The sequence below is a fragment of the Eschrichtius robustus genome, chromosome 3 (genome assembly GCF_028021215.1).
Source record: "Eschrichtius robustus isolate mEscRob2 chromosome 3, mEscRob2.pri, whole genome shotgun sequence".
In the NCBI taxonomy this organism is placed as follows: domain Eukaryota; kingdom Metazoa; phylum Chordata; class Mammalia; order Artiodactyla; family Eschrichtiidae; genus Eschrichtius; species Eschrichtius robustus.
This window is the reverse complement of record NC_090826.1, coordinates 164341101-164358179: the sequence shown is the minus strand read 5'-3', so window position 1 is coordinate 164358179 and position 17079 is coordinate 164341101. Positions and strand designations below refer to the sequence as shown.

Below are 17079 nucleotides of genomic sequence, written 5' to 3'. Positions count from 1 at the left end.
CCTAGTCAACCCATTTCCCACTCACTCAACCTATTATACCACTTTTAAGCAAAACTCCTCTTCTTCAATTTGATTTAAAATCATGTAAAAATGAATCCATAACCAGGTGAAGGTGAGGTGGGAAATATGAAAGGTGAATGGTCAGCACTCTGAGCTCTGGGATCGACTGCCTGGGGTTGAATCCATCACTAATCAATTGTGTGGTTTGGGGCAAACGACTTCCCCTCTCTAAGTCTCTTTCCTTATCTGTTACAGGGGAACGGTAACAGTACTTACTGCAGATGGTTAACAAATATAAAAGAATATAAAGCACTTAGAATGTGCTTGGCACACAGAAGGAATTGATAAGCACCTGCCGTTAATATTTTCAAGATCAACAGCTCCAAACTTCAAATAAAAGCTCTTTTGATAAGTTTCTTGCTGTCTCACCTAGAGAATGGTTATTTCATGCCCCTCATTTTGTATCCTTGTTCTGAACAAATTTGATATTCTACCTCCACTTATTTTCTGTCTTCATAGGTTTATTTGAAATAGGTTCAATTCATTAAGCATCGTTAGTGCCTGTACTGTGGGACCCGTTCAGTGCAAGGGCCTGGGGTGGCAGAGATTAAGATTTACTATGAGATCTGCCGGGAATTAGTCAATCTCGAAGAGATCTTGATTCCACAAAGAACTGATTGATGAGTCTTAGTTAAGGACCCACGGGCACTGAGTGCTCTGGGGAAAGGCTTGTAAAGAAAACTTTTGCGGCCTTAGACAGACTAACAATAGCAGCAATAACAGAGACTTATCCAGTGCTTACTGTGTGCCAGGCACTAATCTAAGTGCTAAACATCTGTGAGCTCATTTAATTTTCACCATAATTCTATGAATTTGGCCCTATTACTTTCCCCATTTTGAGGCTTTAAAGGTTAAACAAACGAGGCTTGCCCAGGCACTGTAAGCAGCGGGCTGACTCTGGGACTGCGTTCCCAACCACAGGCCTGGGGCCTTAATATGCAGGACTGTCCCAAGGAGCAGTCTGACTGATTTGCATAAGCACAGGAAGGAGGCAATAGAGGTGACAACTCCAACACTTGCTCCCTAAAATATAAAGTTAGGGGCACTGAAACTCTACTGGCAGGAGAGGCTATCAAGGGCTCCAAGAGGAGTCTCCCTGGGAAGGCAGAGGCATCTGGGCTGGTGATTTCAGCTTACTACCAGGGCCCAAGGGCTTATGGGAGGGGCTTGGGTTTTGCCTGTAGCTCAGGTCCTGGCTGAGTGTATGCACATGAACTAAAAAATAACCTGTAACCTGGGAGCCCAAGTGTGGAGCTCCATGTTGGTGATGGCAGGGACAAGGGTCAGCAAAGCATCACAGAATCTAGGAAAGCCTTTGTCCTTGAGGCAGGATAGCAGTGAGGCCACGGGAAGCAGGAACGACTTCTACCTCTTGGACTAAGACTTATTGCTTGAGGCAAGTAAATATACTTTCTGCAAGTGAGCAGGTGGAGCCTTGGAGGGTTAAAAAGAATATCAGGATGAGACACTTGTACTTCAAACTCGAGGACAGGGTCACACAGGTGGTCATGTATCAGCATCAACACTAGAGCACAACACAGCACGCATCATGAAAGTGGAAAGATGCACACGGAGTCTCACCCAGTAGCTCCCAAGTGCAGATCTAAGCCATGGATTCCTAGGGCCCAACCGTCACACCTCCCGAATGCAAACTGCTGGGGTCCGCTGGGGAACCTATATTATTTGTGGTTCGGATATGCAGCTAGTCATGAGATCTCTTGCTCTTGTCCATCTTCCTGATTTTAGAGATGATAAAACCTCTTCTAAGGTCCCACAAATTAGTGCACAGCTGAGACCCGATTCGACCAGCCCTGGGCAGAGGAAGCAAAGTTAGGATGGACAGTACTATCACCAAGGATCTCCCTCTTCAAGTTAAATAGACCCTCTTTCTTCTGTACAGGCAGCACAGATGGGCCTCCCAACATGAATAAGATTCCTATCAATGTCATGCCTCTCACTGTAGAGTAGAAATTCCAGGAAGGCAATGGCTGTCCTCTTTACATAATGAACGTAACAGAACACTTATGTGTGTTTATTATATGCTTATTACAAAAGGAAAAGTCCTTTGCCTTATTTTTGGGCTTCAGTGGAAACCTGGTTAAAATATAAAAAGTAAATTCGAGAAAAATTTTGCTTAGGCAGTGAAAATCAATAGAAACTTACCAGCTATATCCTTAAAACTAAGGCACACAGGTACAGAACCAGGGAAAAATGAATGATAAGCCCAATTATTAGCAGTACACAGACCACTTAGGAAGCACATTTCTACCACTACTCAAATACACAGGCACGTCCAAACACAGAACCACTGTTCAATTGACAATCCTTTATTATTAAACTTAGGTAAGAGTCCAAAATCAGTCAGCGTGGATGGGTGGAAAAGTAGGCTAAAATAGCAAAAAGTGCAGTTTCATTTGGCAAAGGCCTACACTACGCAGAGAAATTCATGGGGAAGTGAGATCCCATTCAATATCATGGCAAGGAAAACAGCAGTTGCCGGCTTACATGACCACCAGCCTGGGCGTGTCAGCAACACAGATAGAGCCACCCATCCCACCCTCTGATCTTCCAGCTCACTTAAAAAACTGACCTTGAATTCTTCAATGAAAAAGTCAGTCAAATATTAATTTTTTCTCACAAGCAATAAAATCACAAAAATCAGCTAAGAGTTGAAATTTAGGGTAAGCTAGTACAATTCCCTGCTTTTACTGTATACATATTTTAGATTTGACAATCTTTTCCACATATAGTCAGACAGGCTTATAGAAGAATTTCAAATATCAAATTAAAAAGCTGTTAATTCATGCATTTTATGACTTCGGTTAATTATTCAAATGTTTAGACTTCAGAGCTGCTAATGACACTAAATTCAATGCCACGTTGGTTGAGTCTGTCAATCAACTTTGTTCTGGAGAAAGCTGCTCCAGGAGTGAAGACCCCACCCCTGTAAGACAATAACAAGATGAAACAGTGCACAAAGCCCAGCTCCAGCCCTTTCCTCTGCTAGTGTGATTTACTGGAGGACTAGCTATCGAATCAGTGCAGAGCTTATGAAAACCTGATTCTTGATTCCATCATGGACTGGTTTTGGTTCCATTCCTAAAATCAGCCAAATGAGCAAGCAGCTATTATTCAAGAGTAAACTAGTACCCAGCAAACCCGTCTAGGTTGGTTCAGTGACTAATGAGACTGTTTCCATGATACTGGTGTGTGTGCTGGAAGGGGCACACTGAGGGTTATTAACCCAAGTAACAGCTGCTGTTTATAAAGTCAGCCCTTAGACTCAGGAGGATTAAATATGCATATGGGCAAAATAAATTTAGGTAATCAATTATTACTAAAGCATAAACAAGACAATTTGGATGAAAAAGAAGTTTCTTTAAATGTAATGAGTAACATTTAGAAAATGCTAAATATTTTCAAAGGGTATAAAAATATTTGAAGAAAATTTAATTAGGTTTCACTTTATATAATTTTTATGTTTATTACTTACTATTGTTTCAGGTCAAACCTAAATTTATTTGTTTCTAAGCCTGCAAGCCTATGCTCATTTGTAAAGTTGGCCTACTTTTAGGGTAACAGCTATGTGCTCCAGGAAGATAGTTCACTTGATACTTGTCTAGCCAGGATGCCATGAATCAACTCATGCTTGGGGTCAAGGCTCCCACTGCCAACTGGGTATGATTCAGCATGGATTAGGGGCTCCTGCCAATAACATTTAACTACAGGGACCTTTTTTTGAGTAGCTGACTTTGGATCTGAGTTATTTTCAGGAGGAAATGAAGCATGGCTCTCAAACTTTTCTGTCTCCTCTCATTTACTTCTGCACTGTTCCTAGAGGCCAATAAGGAACTGTCCTTCTCACAATATTAAGTTTACCTCTGTCTTTGGATCAAAGGTACTGTAAATGCTTATGTACAAACCCAGCGACTAAAAACTGAACCAAGATAAACTAAAATATAACATAAATGAAAAAGATATCTTCAAATTTGAAGAAAACCAGACTTACGCCTTAGGAAGATCAGAGGCGTCAGTTAGTAGAGTTATGGCTGCCTGGACCATGGCTATGGGGGTAGCCACATAGCCAGCTTCTGCAGATAACAGAAAAAGAAAATATTCATAAAATATGCATTCAACAACACCCAAAAATCAAATGGTAGATTTTATATCTAAGTATCGGTGTACAGAATTTCCTCAATAAATACTCTGTTCATGTAATAACAAAAATAACAACATTTATATAGTACTTATTAAGTGTTAGGAACTGTATTAAGTGCTTTAAATCCATTAAACTCATTTAATTCTCCTAACAATCATACTAGGCTAGTACTATTTTATACTCATTTTACAGATGAGGAAACTGAGGCATAGAGAGGTTAAGAGACTCATTCAAATTCACGAAGTTAGGTAGTGGTTGAGCCAGAATCACATGCAGGCAGCCGGCTCAAGTCCAAACTCTTACCAATAATCCCAGGTTTCTTGTTTCTCTATTCATATACTATACTGATCTTTATCAATCAAATACATCAAACTTCACTTTTAAAAAAAGACTCCATTTCTTAAAGAACAACTAAGTAACTCTCAAAGAAGTCTAACTTTAAGAAGTAACTTTAAAAGAAGTCGATAAACAAGGAGAACATTAGTGTTTATATTCATGTTAAATAAGAACATAGCTTATCTTAAAAACCCAGGTGGAAATTTGAAAAAAAGGCAAGATGCAAAGATATCTTTGCTATTGCGCTTGATTAAAACTGCACAACAGACCCCCTGTGATCTATTAGGAATGATGGTAATTAAACTTATACTATAATTCACAAGTGGGATTGTCTCTGTACAGTTCTCTAAAATTTACAGCATAAGTTATTGAATGTTTTGGAGTGATAGTTCTTTTTAACAATCTATCAAAACTTTTACCTTGCCCAGAAAAATGCACGTGTGCACACACTTTACAAACAATGTCAGAGTGATCCAGACTCCAAAGAAAGCTTGGATCACAGCTTTGATTATGTTATAACTACACTGCTTTAAAGTGACCCTTGACTATGAGAATAGAACAGATAAATATCAATCAGCCCCTTGTCTTCTTAGTATTAAAAATTCCATTCAGAATTACTGAATCATACTGAAAGAAAAAAAAACAGAGAGAGGGACACAACAATAAAACTGAATGATACCAATAATTCCCATCCTTCTTTTGACAGAATTATTTATCGTTATTACTTAATTTGTGCAAATTTATTTCTAAAACAAATAAACTTTAAAAAGAAACTGCTGGGCTTCCCTGGTGGCGCAGTGGTTAAGACTCCACCTGCCAATGCAGGGGACATGGGTTCGAGCCCTGGTCTGGGAAGATCCCACATGCCGCGGAGCGGCCGGGCCCGTGAGCCACAGCTACTGAGCCTGCGCGTCTGGAGCCTGTGCTCCGCAACAAGAGAGGCCGCGATAGTGAGAGGCCTGCGCACCGCGATGAAGAGCGGCCCCCGCTCTCCGCAACTGGAGAAAGCCCTCGCACAGAAACGAAGACCCAACACAGCCAAAAATTAATTAATTAATTAATTAATTAAAAAAATAAAAAAATAAAAAATAAATAAAAAAAAAAGAAACTGCTGTAATAGCACACCACTTTATAGCTTAAGACAATGTAAAACTCCCAAGCATTCTTAAGTCACATGTGAAGTACCTGGTCCTTTCACCTGAGTACAAATTCTGATATTTGGTTTGTTCTTATCAGGACCAAAGCCTTGGCTGTATCCTTGACCAAAAAATGTCAACGTAAATGATGAGGCATCAATCTGAGGAAAAGAAAGCAAAGGGTTTATTAAATAAATATGTCATTTCCTCCTTGAACACAATAAAACCTACTAATATACTTCATATAAGATATTTTCAATAAATAAAAAAATCAATATTCTATCTGCCAGAATATCCTGCCATCCTTTACTTAAGAACGGAGCAAAAAATAATTCTTTGAAGAACAACAAGTTTTGCTGACTGGAGTGATGCTGAGAGGAGGGAGGTAGTGAGGAATAAAGCTGATATAAAGATGAGTCTTAGGTTGTGGCTGAAAGAAGAACAGCACCACCAGAATAGGCAGTTTCAGAGGACAAGCTGGAGGTAGTTTTTCTTTTAGGATAGAATATGGTACTCTGGCTTTAGATATCTGTTCGAGGTGACAAGACAAAAATAGTCAACAAGTAACGGCAGTATGGGCCTAGGGTATAGATATAAAATTGCTCCACTTAGAAGTGTAAAAATTAGATTCAAAAATTAAATTATAGAAGATCTATCCAAGCATCGGTCACAATCACTAAATTTAGAAATAAAATAACAAAGCCATGGTGAACAAATTTTTATTAAGTATCAACAAAGGGTCAGACACTATGTTAGGTCCTGAGACATAAATAAAGTATTAATAAAATTAAAATAAAAGAAAAGGCATTCCTGGAGCTTACAGTTTAGTGTGTGTGGAAATATATACATATATATATACATACACACACACATATACATATAAGAGATCTAATAACAATATGAGACATGAATAAGAAGTGCAGGACTAGTTTAGCAGAGAGCATTATTAAATTTACTGAGGAAGAGGCGAGGGTTTTGAATTGTGCGTGTGTACGCGTGCGCGCACACACACACACACACACACATTCTAATAGAGAAGTTTATTACATAGAAAAGTAAGGTGAGTACCAGAAAGGAGAAACCATTATTTAAAGGCAAAACCAGACAAGGATGCCACAAGAAAAGAAAATGACAGCCAATATCACCGATGAACGTAAGTGCAAAAATCCTCAACAAAATATTAGCAAACTGAATTCAACAATATATTAAAAGGACCATATACCATGATCAAGTGGGATTTAGTTTAGGGATGCAAGGATGGTTCAACATCCATGAATTAGTCAATGTGATATACCACATTAACAAAATAAAGGATAAAAATCATATGATCATCTCAAATGCAGAAAAAGCATTTGACAAAATTCAACATCCATTTATGATAAAAAAGTCTCAGCAAAGTGGGTATATAGAGTGGATATACTTCAACATAATAAAGGCCATACATGACAAACCCATTGCTAACATCATACTCAATGGTGAAAAGCTGAAAGCTTTTCTTATATGGTCAGGAACAAGACAAGAGTGCCCACTCTTGTCGATAGTATTCAACATTAGGTATTGAAAGTTCTATCCAGAGCAGTTAGGCAAGAAAATGAAATAAAAGGTATCCAAATTGGAAAGGAAGAAGTAATACCATCACTATTTGCAGATGACATGATGTTATGTATAGAAAACCCTAAAGACTCCATCAAAAAATCAGAACTAAAATGAATTCAGTAAAGTCATGGGATACAAAATCAACACCCAAAAATCTGTTTCATTTCTATGCATTAATGAACTAGCAGAAAGAAATATTAAGAAAGCAATCCTGTTTACAAATGTATCAAAAAGAATAAAACATCTAGGAATAAATATAACCAAGGAGGTGAAAGACCTACATGCTGAAAACTACATGACATTAACAAAAGAAATTGAAGAAGACCCAAAAAAATGGAAAGACAGTCCATGCTCATGGATTGAAAGAACATCATTATAATGTGCACACTACCCAAAGCAATCTACAGATTCAATGCAATCCCTATCAAAATACCAATGGCATATTTAACAGAACTAGAACAATAAATCCTAAAGTCTATATAAAACCAGGAAAGACTCCAAATAGCCAAAGAAATCTTTGCAAGAAGAACGAAGCTGGAGGTATCATGCTCCCTGATTTCAAACAATATTACAATGCTATAGTAATTAAAACAGTATGGTATTGGCATAAAAACAGGCAGATAGATCAACAGAACAGCACAGAGAGCCCAGACATAAACCCACACATATGTGGTCAATTAATTTATGACAAAGAAGCCAAGAATATTCAATGGGGAAAGGACAGTCTCTTCAACAGATGGTGTTGAAAAAATGTAACTGGACTGCTTCTTACACCATACACAAAAATTAACTCAAAATGGATTAGAGACTTGAATATAAGACCTGAAACCATAGATCTCCTAGAAGAAAACATAGGCAGTAAGTTCCTTGACACAGGTATTAAAGATGCTTTTTCTGAACTTGACACCAGAAACAGAAACAAAAGCAAAAATAAACAAGTAAGATTACATCAAAGTAAAACGCTTCTGTGCAGCAAAGGCAACCATGAACAAAATGAAAAGGCAACCTACTAAATGGGAGAAAATATTACAAATCACATATCTGATAAGTGGCTATTACCCCCAAAATATAAAGAATTCATACAACTCACTAGCAAAAACCAAACACTCGAACTGAAAAATGGGCAGAAGATCGGAAGACATTTTTCCAAAGAAGACATACAGATGGCCAATAGGTGCATGAAAAGATGCTCTAAATCATTAATCATGAGGGAAATGCACATCAAACCACAATGAGATATCACCTCACACCTGTCAGAATGGCTACCATCAAAAAACTAGAAATAGAGGAATGACCAAGATGGTGGAGTTTAGGAAGTCCCTGGACACACCAAAATTATAACTATGTACAGAGCAACTATCAATGAGAACAACCTGAAGACTAGCAGAAGAGATTTTCAACGACTAAAGATATAAAGAAGAAACCACAACAAGATGGGTAGGAGAAGCGGAGATGCAGTGTAGGCAAGACCCAAACTCCCAGGTAGGCAACCCCCAAATGGGAGGATAATCACAATTACAGGCATTCTCCCTGGGGAGTGAGGGGTCTGAGTCTCACACTGGGCTCTCCCCAGCCCGGGGGTCCTGTACCAGGAAAACAAGCCCCCAGAACATCTGGCTTTGAAGGCTAGCAGGGCTTGCACACAGAGAGCTAGAGGGTCATAGGAAACAGAGATTACACTCTTAAAGGACTCACACAAAATCTCACATGCTCTGAAATCCAATGCAGAGGTAGTAATATGAAAGGAGCCCAGGTCAACCCACTTGCTGATCTTGGAGAGCCTTCCGGGGAGGCAGAAGGGAACTGGGACTCCCTCTGGGGACAGAGATGCTAATGGGAGCCATTTTGGGGCACCTGTTCTGCCATGAGGACACTGGTGCTGGCAAGCACCATTTTGGGGTCCTCGCTCTATCTCATTAGCACCAGGTGCTTCTCTGCCCAGTAGCAGACCAATACCAGCCCTGGGACTCCCTGGGTCCTGCAGCCAGCTATGTTGGGATCCAGTACTGCTCACCCCAGGGGGGTGGCACCAGCCTGAGCCCCCTGGATACCTGGCGCAGCATGCCATGACTTGGCCACACCTACTATCAGGCTGGTACCAGCCCAGGACCCCCAGGGCCCTGCAGCCAGCCTTTCCAGGACCAGGCCATGCCCACCAGAGGGGCAGTAGCCTCGGCATGAGGCAGGGCCTGGCAGCCATCTGGGGGCCAGCTCTGCCTACTAGTGTGCCCACAGTAGTCAGCCCCGCCACCACAGAAAGGCCCATACAGCCCACGTAGGGGGCACCTCTAGAGCATATAGCTCCGGTGACCAGTGGGGAGTATGCTGCTAGGCCCCACTGAAAGTCTCCTACAGGAGGCCATTCTCCAGGATTGCAAAATGTAACTGACTTACCTAATATCATACACAGAAATAAAAAACAGAGACATAGGCAAAAGGAGGCAACAGAGGAATGTGTTCCAAAAAAGAACAAAATAAAACACCAGAAGAACTAAGATAAGTGGAGATAAGCAATCTACTTGATAAAGAGTTCAAGATAATGATCATAAAGGTACTCAAAGATGCTTGGGAGAAGAACGGATGAACACAGTGAGAAGTCTGACAAAGAGTCCGAAAATATAAAGAAGAACCAAACATAGCTGAAGAATGTAATAACTGAAATAAAAAATACATGAGAAGAAATCATCAGTAGATTAAAGATACAGAACAGATCAGTAAACTGAGAGTAGTGGAAATCATCCAAGCTGAACAGAAAAGACAATGTTTAAAAATGAGAACAGTTAAAGATACCTCTAGGTACTAATGTACTAATTTACTAATATTTGCATTACAGGGGTACCAGAAGGAGAAGAGAGAGAAAGGGGGAGAACTTATCTGAAGAAAAAATAGCTGAAAACCTCTCTAACTTAGGAAAGGAAACAGATATCCAAGCCCAGAAAACACAGAGAGTTCCAAACAAGATGAACCCAAAGATATCTACACCAAGACATACTGTGATTAAGATGGTAAAAATTAAAGATGAAGAGAGACTCTTAAAAGCAGAAAGAGAAGAGCAACCAGTTACGTACAAGGTAACTCCCGTAAGGCTATCAGCTGACTTTTCAGCATAAACTTTGCCAGGAAGAAGGGAGTGGCATGACACATTTTAAAGTAATGAAAGGAAAAAACCTACAACCAAGAATACTCTACCCAGCAAGGCTATCATTCAGATTTAAAGAGAAGTTTTACAGACAAGCAAAAAGCTAAAAGAGTTCAGCACCACTAAACAGGCTTTATAAGAAACATTAAAGGGACCTTTCTAAGTGGAAAAGAAAAGACTACAACTAGAAATATAAAAATTATGAAAGGAAAAATCTCATCAGTAAAGGCAAATATATAGTAAAGGTAATAGACCAACTACTTGTAAAGCTAGCAGAAAAGTTAAAGGACAAAAGTAGTAAAATCACCTATTTTTACAGTAAGTAGTTAAGGGATACACAAAATAAAAAGATGTAAAATAAGATTTCAAAAACATTAACATGGGGTAGGGGGGAGTAAAAATGCAGGGTTGTTAGAAATGTGTTCAAACTTAAAGAGATCAGTAACTTATAATAATCACAAATATATACAGGTTGCTATATACAAACCTCATGGTAACCCCAAACCACAAATCTATAATAGATACACACACAAAAAAAAGAAAGAGATCCAAACATAACACTAAAGATAGTCATCAAATTACATGGGAAGAGAGAAAAAGAAGAAACAAACAAAAAAACTACAAAAACAACCAGAAAACAATTAACAAAATGGTAGTAAGTACATACCTATCAATAATTACAGTAAATGTAAATGGCCTAAATGCTCTACTCAAAAGGCGTAGAGTGACTGAATGGATACATAAACAAGACCCATATATATGCTACCTACAAGAGACTCACTTCAGATATAAAGACACACATAGACTGAAAGTGAGGGAATGGAAAACGGTACTCCATGTGAAAAAAAATGAAAAGAAAGCCAGAGTAGCAATACTTATATCAGAGAAAATAGACTTTAAAACCAAGACTATAACAAGAGATAAAGATGGATATTACTAAGTAGAAAGGGACCAATCCAACAGGAGGATAAAACAACAACCCAACATAGGAGTACCTAAATACATAAAGCAAATCTTAACAAACATACAAGGAGAAATTGACAGCAACACAATCATAGTAGGGGACTTTAACACCTCACTAACATCAATGAACAGATCACACAAACAGAAAATCAATAAGGAAACGCTGGCCTTAAATGACATATTAGACTAGATGAACTTAATAGATATATACAAAGCAATCCATCCAAAAGCAGCAGAATACACATTCTTTCCAAGTGCACACGGACATTCTCCAGTATAGATCCCATGCTAGGCCACAGAATAAGCCTTGGTAAATTTAAGAAAACTGAAATCATATCAAGCATCTTTTCCAACCACAACACTATGAAACCAGGAATCAACTATAAGGAAAAAACTGCAAAAATCAAACATGTGGAGGATAAACAACATGCTACTAAACAACAAATGGCTTAATGAAGAAAGAGGAGATCAAAAAAATACCTGGAGACACATGAAAATGGAAACACAACAATCCAAAATCTATAGGACACAGGAAAAGCAGTTCTAAGGGGGAAGCTTACAGCACTACAAGCCAACCTCAGGAAACAAACAAACAAACAAAATTCAAGTAAATAACCTAACTTTACACCTAAAGGAACTAGAAAAATAAGAACAAACAAGACTCAAAGTTAGTAGAAGGAAAGAAATCATAAAGATCAGGGCAGAAATAAATGAAATAGAGGCTACAACAACAATAGAAAAGATCAATGAAACTAAGAGCTGATTCTTTGGATAGATAAACAAAATTGATAAACTTTTAGCCAGACTCATCAAGAAAGAAAGAGAGCTCAAATAAACAAAATCAGAACTGAAAAAGGAGAAGTTACAATTGACATCACAGAAACACAAGGGATCATAGAAGATTTCTGAAAAAACTGCATGTGAATGAAATGGACAATATAGAAGAAATGGATGAACTCCTAGAAATGTACAATCTCCCAAGATGGAATCAAGAAAAAATAGAAAATATAAACAGACTGGTTACCAGGAATGAAACTGAATCAGTAATTTAAAAAACCCTCGGGGGGGTCTGGGCAAGATGGCGGAAGAGTAAGACGCGGAGATCACCTTCCTTCCCACAGATACATTAGAAATACATCTACACATGGAACTGCTCCTACAGAACACCCACTGAACGCTGGCAGAAGACGTCAGACCTCCCAAAAGGCAAGAAACTCCCCACGTACTTGGGTAGGGCAAAAGAAAAAAGAAATAACAGAGACAAAAGAATAGGGACGGGACCTGCACCAGTGGGAGGGAGCTGTGAAGGAGGAAAGGTTTCCACACACTAGGAAGCCCCTTCGCGGGCGGAGACTGCGGGTGGCAGAGGGGGGAAGCTTCGGAGCCACGGAGGAGAGCGCAGCCACAGGGGTGCGGAGGGCAAAGCAGAGAGATTCCCGCACAGAGGATCGGTGCCGAGCAGCACTCACCAGCCCAAGAGGCTTGTCTGCTCACCCGCCGGGGCGGGCGGGGGCTGAGAGCTGAGGCTCGGGCTTCAGTCGGATCGCAGGGAGAGGACTGGGGTTGGTGGCGTGAACACAGCCTGAAGGGGTTAGCGCACCACAGCTAGCCGGGAGGGAGCCTGGGAAAAAGTCTGCAGCTGCAGAAGAGGCAAGAGACTCTTTCTTGCCTCTTTGCTTTGCGGCGCGCAAGGAGAGGGGATTCAGAGCGCCGCCTAAACGAGCTCCAGAGACGGGCGCGAGCCGCGGCTATCAGCGCGGACACCAGAGAGAGGCATGAGACGCTAAGGCTGCTGCTGCCGCCACCAAGAAGCCTGTGTGCGAGCACAGGTCACTATCCACACCGCCCCTCCCGGGAGCCTGTGCAGCCCGCCACTGCCAGGCTCCCGTGATCCAGGGACAACTTTCCCAGGAGAACGCACGGCGCGCCTCAGGCTGTTGCAACGTCACGCTGGCCTCTGCCGCCGCAGGCTCGCCCCGCATCCGTACCCTTCCCTCCCCCCACCCCGCCTGAGTGAGCCAGAGCCCCCGAAGCAGCTGCTCCTTTAACTCCGTCCTGTGTGAGCGAAGAACAGACGCCCTCAGGCGACCTACACGCAGAGGCGGGTCCAAATCCAAAGCTGAACCCCGGGAGCTGTACGAACAAAGAAGAGAAAGGGAAATTTCTCCCAGCAGCCTCAGTAGCAGCGGATTAAAGCTCCACAAACAACTTGATGTACCTGCATCTGTTGAATACCTGAATAGACAACGAATCATCCCAAATTCAGGAGGTGGACTTTGGGAGCAGGATATATTAATTTTTTCCCTTTTCCTTTTTTTGTGAGTGTATATGTGTATGCTTCTGGGTGAGATTTTGTGTGTATAGCTTTGCTTTCACCATTTGTCCTAGGGTTCGGTCCATCCTTTTTTTTTTTTTTTTTTTACTTAAAATTATTTTTTTCTTAATAAATTTTTTCTTAATAATTTTTTCCTTATTTTTTATTTTAAAAAATTTTAAAAAATTGTTTTTCTTAATAATTATTTTCTTATTTTTTATTTTAAAAAATTAAAACAAATTTTTTTCTTAATAATTTTTTCTTATTTTTTATTTTAAAAATTTAAAAATTTTATTCTCTTAAATTTTTTCCTAATAATTTTTTTCTTATTTTTTAATATAAAAAAATTAATAAACTTATTTTTAAAAATTTAAAAAAATTTTTTCTTAATCAATTTTTAATAATTTTTTTCTTATTTTTTATTATAATAGCTTTATTTTATTTTATTTTATCCTCTTTCTTTCTTTCTTTCTTTCTATTTTTTCTCCCTTTTATTCTGAGCCGTGTGGATGAAAGGCTCTTGGTGCTCCAGCCAGGCATCAGGGCTGTGCCTCTGAGGTGGGAGAGCCAACTTCAGGACACTGGTCCACAAGAGACCTCCCAGCTCCACATAATACCAAACAGTGAAAATCTCTCAGAGATCTCCATCTCAGTATCAAGACCCAGCTTCACTCAATGACCAGCAAGCTACAGTGCTGGACACCCTATGCCAAACAACTAGCAAGACAGGAACACAGCCCCATCCATTAGCAGAGAGGCTGCCTAAAATCATAATAAGGCCACAGGCACCCCAAAACACACCACCAGACGTGGACGTGCCCCCCAGAAAGACAAGATCCAGCCTCATCCACCAGAACACAGGCACTAGTCCCCTCCACCAGGAAGCCTACACAACCCACTGAACCAACCTTAGCCACTGGGGATAGATACCAAAAACAACAAGCTGGGGTAGCAATTCTCATATCAGACAAAATAGACTTTAAAATAAAGACTACTACAAGAGACAAAGAAGGACACTATGTAATGATCAAGGGATCGATCCAAGAAGAAGGTATAACAATTGTAAATATTTATGCACCCAACATAGAAGCACCTCAATACATAAGGCAAATACTAACAGCCATAAAAGGGGAAATCAACAGTAACACAATCATAGTAGGGGACTTTAACACCCCACTTTCACCAATGGACAGATCATCCAAAATGAAAATAAATAAGGAAACACAAGCTTTAAATGATACATTAAACAAGATGGACTTCATTGATATTTATAGGACATTCCACCCAAAAACAACAGAATACACCTTTTTCTCAAGTGCTCATGGAACATTCTCCAGGATAGATCACATCTTGGGTCACAAATCAAGCCTTGGTAAATTTAAGAAAATTGAAATCGTATCAAGTATGTTTTCTGACCACAACGCTATGAGACTAGATATCAATTACAGGAAAAGATCTGTAAAAAATACAAACACATGGAGGCTACACAATACACTACTTAATAACGAAGTGATCACTGAAGAAATCAAAGGGGAAATCAAAAAATACCTAGAAACAAATGACAATGGAGACACGACGACCCAAAACCTAGGGGATGCAGCAAAAGCAGTGCTAAGAGGGAAGTTTATAGCAATACAAGCCTACCTCAAGAAACAGGAAACATCTTGAATAAACAACCTAACCTTGCACCTAAAGCAATCAGAGAAAGAAGAACAAGAAAACCCCAAAGCTAGCAGAAGGAAAGAAATCATAAAGATCAGATCAGAAATAAATGAAAAAGAAATGAAGGAGACAATAGCAACGACCAATAAAACTAAACGCTGGTTCTTTGAGAAGATAAACAAAATTGATAAACCATTAGCCCCCAGACTCATCAAGAGAAAAAGGGAGAAGACTCAAATCAATAGAATTAGAAATGAAAAAGGAGAAGTAACAACTGACACTGCAGACATACAAACGATCATGAGAGATTACAAGCAACTCTATGCCAATAAAATGGACAACCTGGAAGAAATGGACAAATTCTTAGAAATGCACAACCTGCTGAGACTGAACCAGGAAGAAATAGAAAATATGAACAGACCAATCACAAGCACTGAAATTGAAACTGTGATTAAAAATCTTCCAACAAACAAAAGCCCAGGACCAGATGGCTTCACAGGCGAATTCTATCAAACATTTAGAGAAGAGCTAACACCTATCCTTCTCAAACTCTTCCAAAATATTGCAGAGGGAGGAACACTCCCCAACTCATTCTACGAGGCCACCATCCCCCTGACACCAAAACCAGACAAAGATATCACAAAGAAAGAAAACTACAGGCCAATATCACTGATGAACATAGACGCAAAAATCCTCAACAAAATACTAGCAAACAGAATCCAACAGCACATTAAAAGGATCATACACCATGATCAAGTGGGGTTTATTCCAGGAATGCAAGGATTCTTCAATATACGCAAATCAATCAACGTGTTACATCATATTAACAAATTGAAGGAGAAAAACCAGATGATCATCTCAATAGATGCAGAGAAAGCTTTTGACAAAATTCAACACCCAGTTATGATAAAAGCCCTGCAGAAAGTAGGCATAGAGGGAACTTTCCTCAACATAATAAAGGCCATATATGACAAACCCACAGCCAACATTGTCCTCAATGGTGAAAAACTGAAACCATTTCCACTAAGATCAGGAATAAGACAAGGTTGCCCACTCTCACCACTATTATCCAACATAGTTTTGGAAGTGTTAGCCACAGCAATCAGAGAAGAAAAAGAAATAAAAGGAATCCAAATCAGAAAAGAAGAAGTAAAGCTGTCACTCTTTGCAGATGACATGATACTATACATAGAGAATCCTAAAGATAGTACCAGAAAACTACTAGAGCTAATCAATGAATTTGGTAAAGTAGCAGGATACAAAATTAATGCACAGAAATCTCTTGCATTCCTATACAGTAATGATGAAAAATCTGAAAGTGAAATTAAGAAAACACTCCCATTTACCATTGCAACAAAAAGAATAAAATATCTAGGAATAAACCTACCTAAGGAGACAAAAGACCTGTATGCAGAAAACTATAAGACACTGATGAAAGGAATTAAAGATGATACAAATAGATGGAGAGATATACCATGTTCTTGGATTGGAAGAATCAACATTGTGAAAATGACTCTACTACCCAAAGCAATCTACAGATTCAATGCAATCCCTATCAAACTACCACTGGCATTTTTCACAGAACTAGAACAAAAAATTTCACAATTTGTATGGAAACACAAAAGACCCCGAATAGCCAAAGCAATCTTGAGAACGAAAAATGGAGCTGGAGGAATCACGCTCCCTGACTTCAGACTATATTACAAAACTACAG

General features: G+C 39.4%; 1 protein-coding gene across 1 annotated transcript in view; it reads right to left on the bottom strand.

The window, feature by feature from the left end:
- Nucleotides 1–2366: 2366 nt before the first annotated feature.
- Nucleotides 2367–17079, bottom strand: part of SCCPDH (saccharopine dehydrogenase (putative)) — a 46176-nt gene continuing 31463 nt past the window's right edge. The window contains exons 10-12 of the mRNA XM_068541716.1: nt 5741–5852; nt 4070–4151; nt 2367–3004 (exon numbers count right to left, since the gene is read on the bottom strand). Of these exons, the coding sequence (XP_068397817.1) occupies nt 2899–3004; nt 4070–4151; nt 5741–5852 (300 nt within the window). The 3' untranslated portion in view covers nt 2367–2898. The remainder of the gene's footprint in view (nt 3005–4069; nt 4152–5740; nt 5853–17079) is intronic.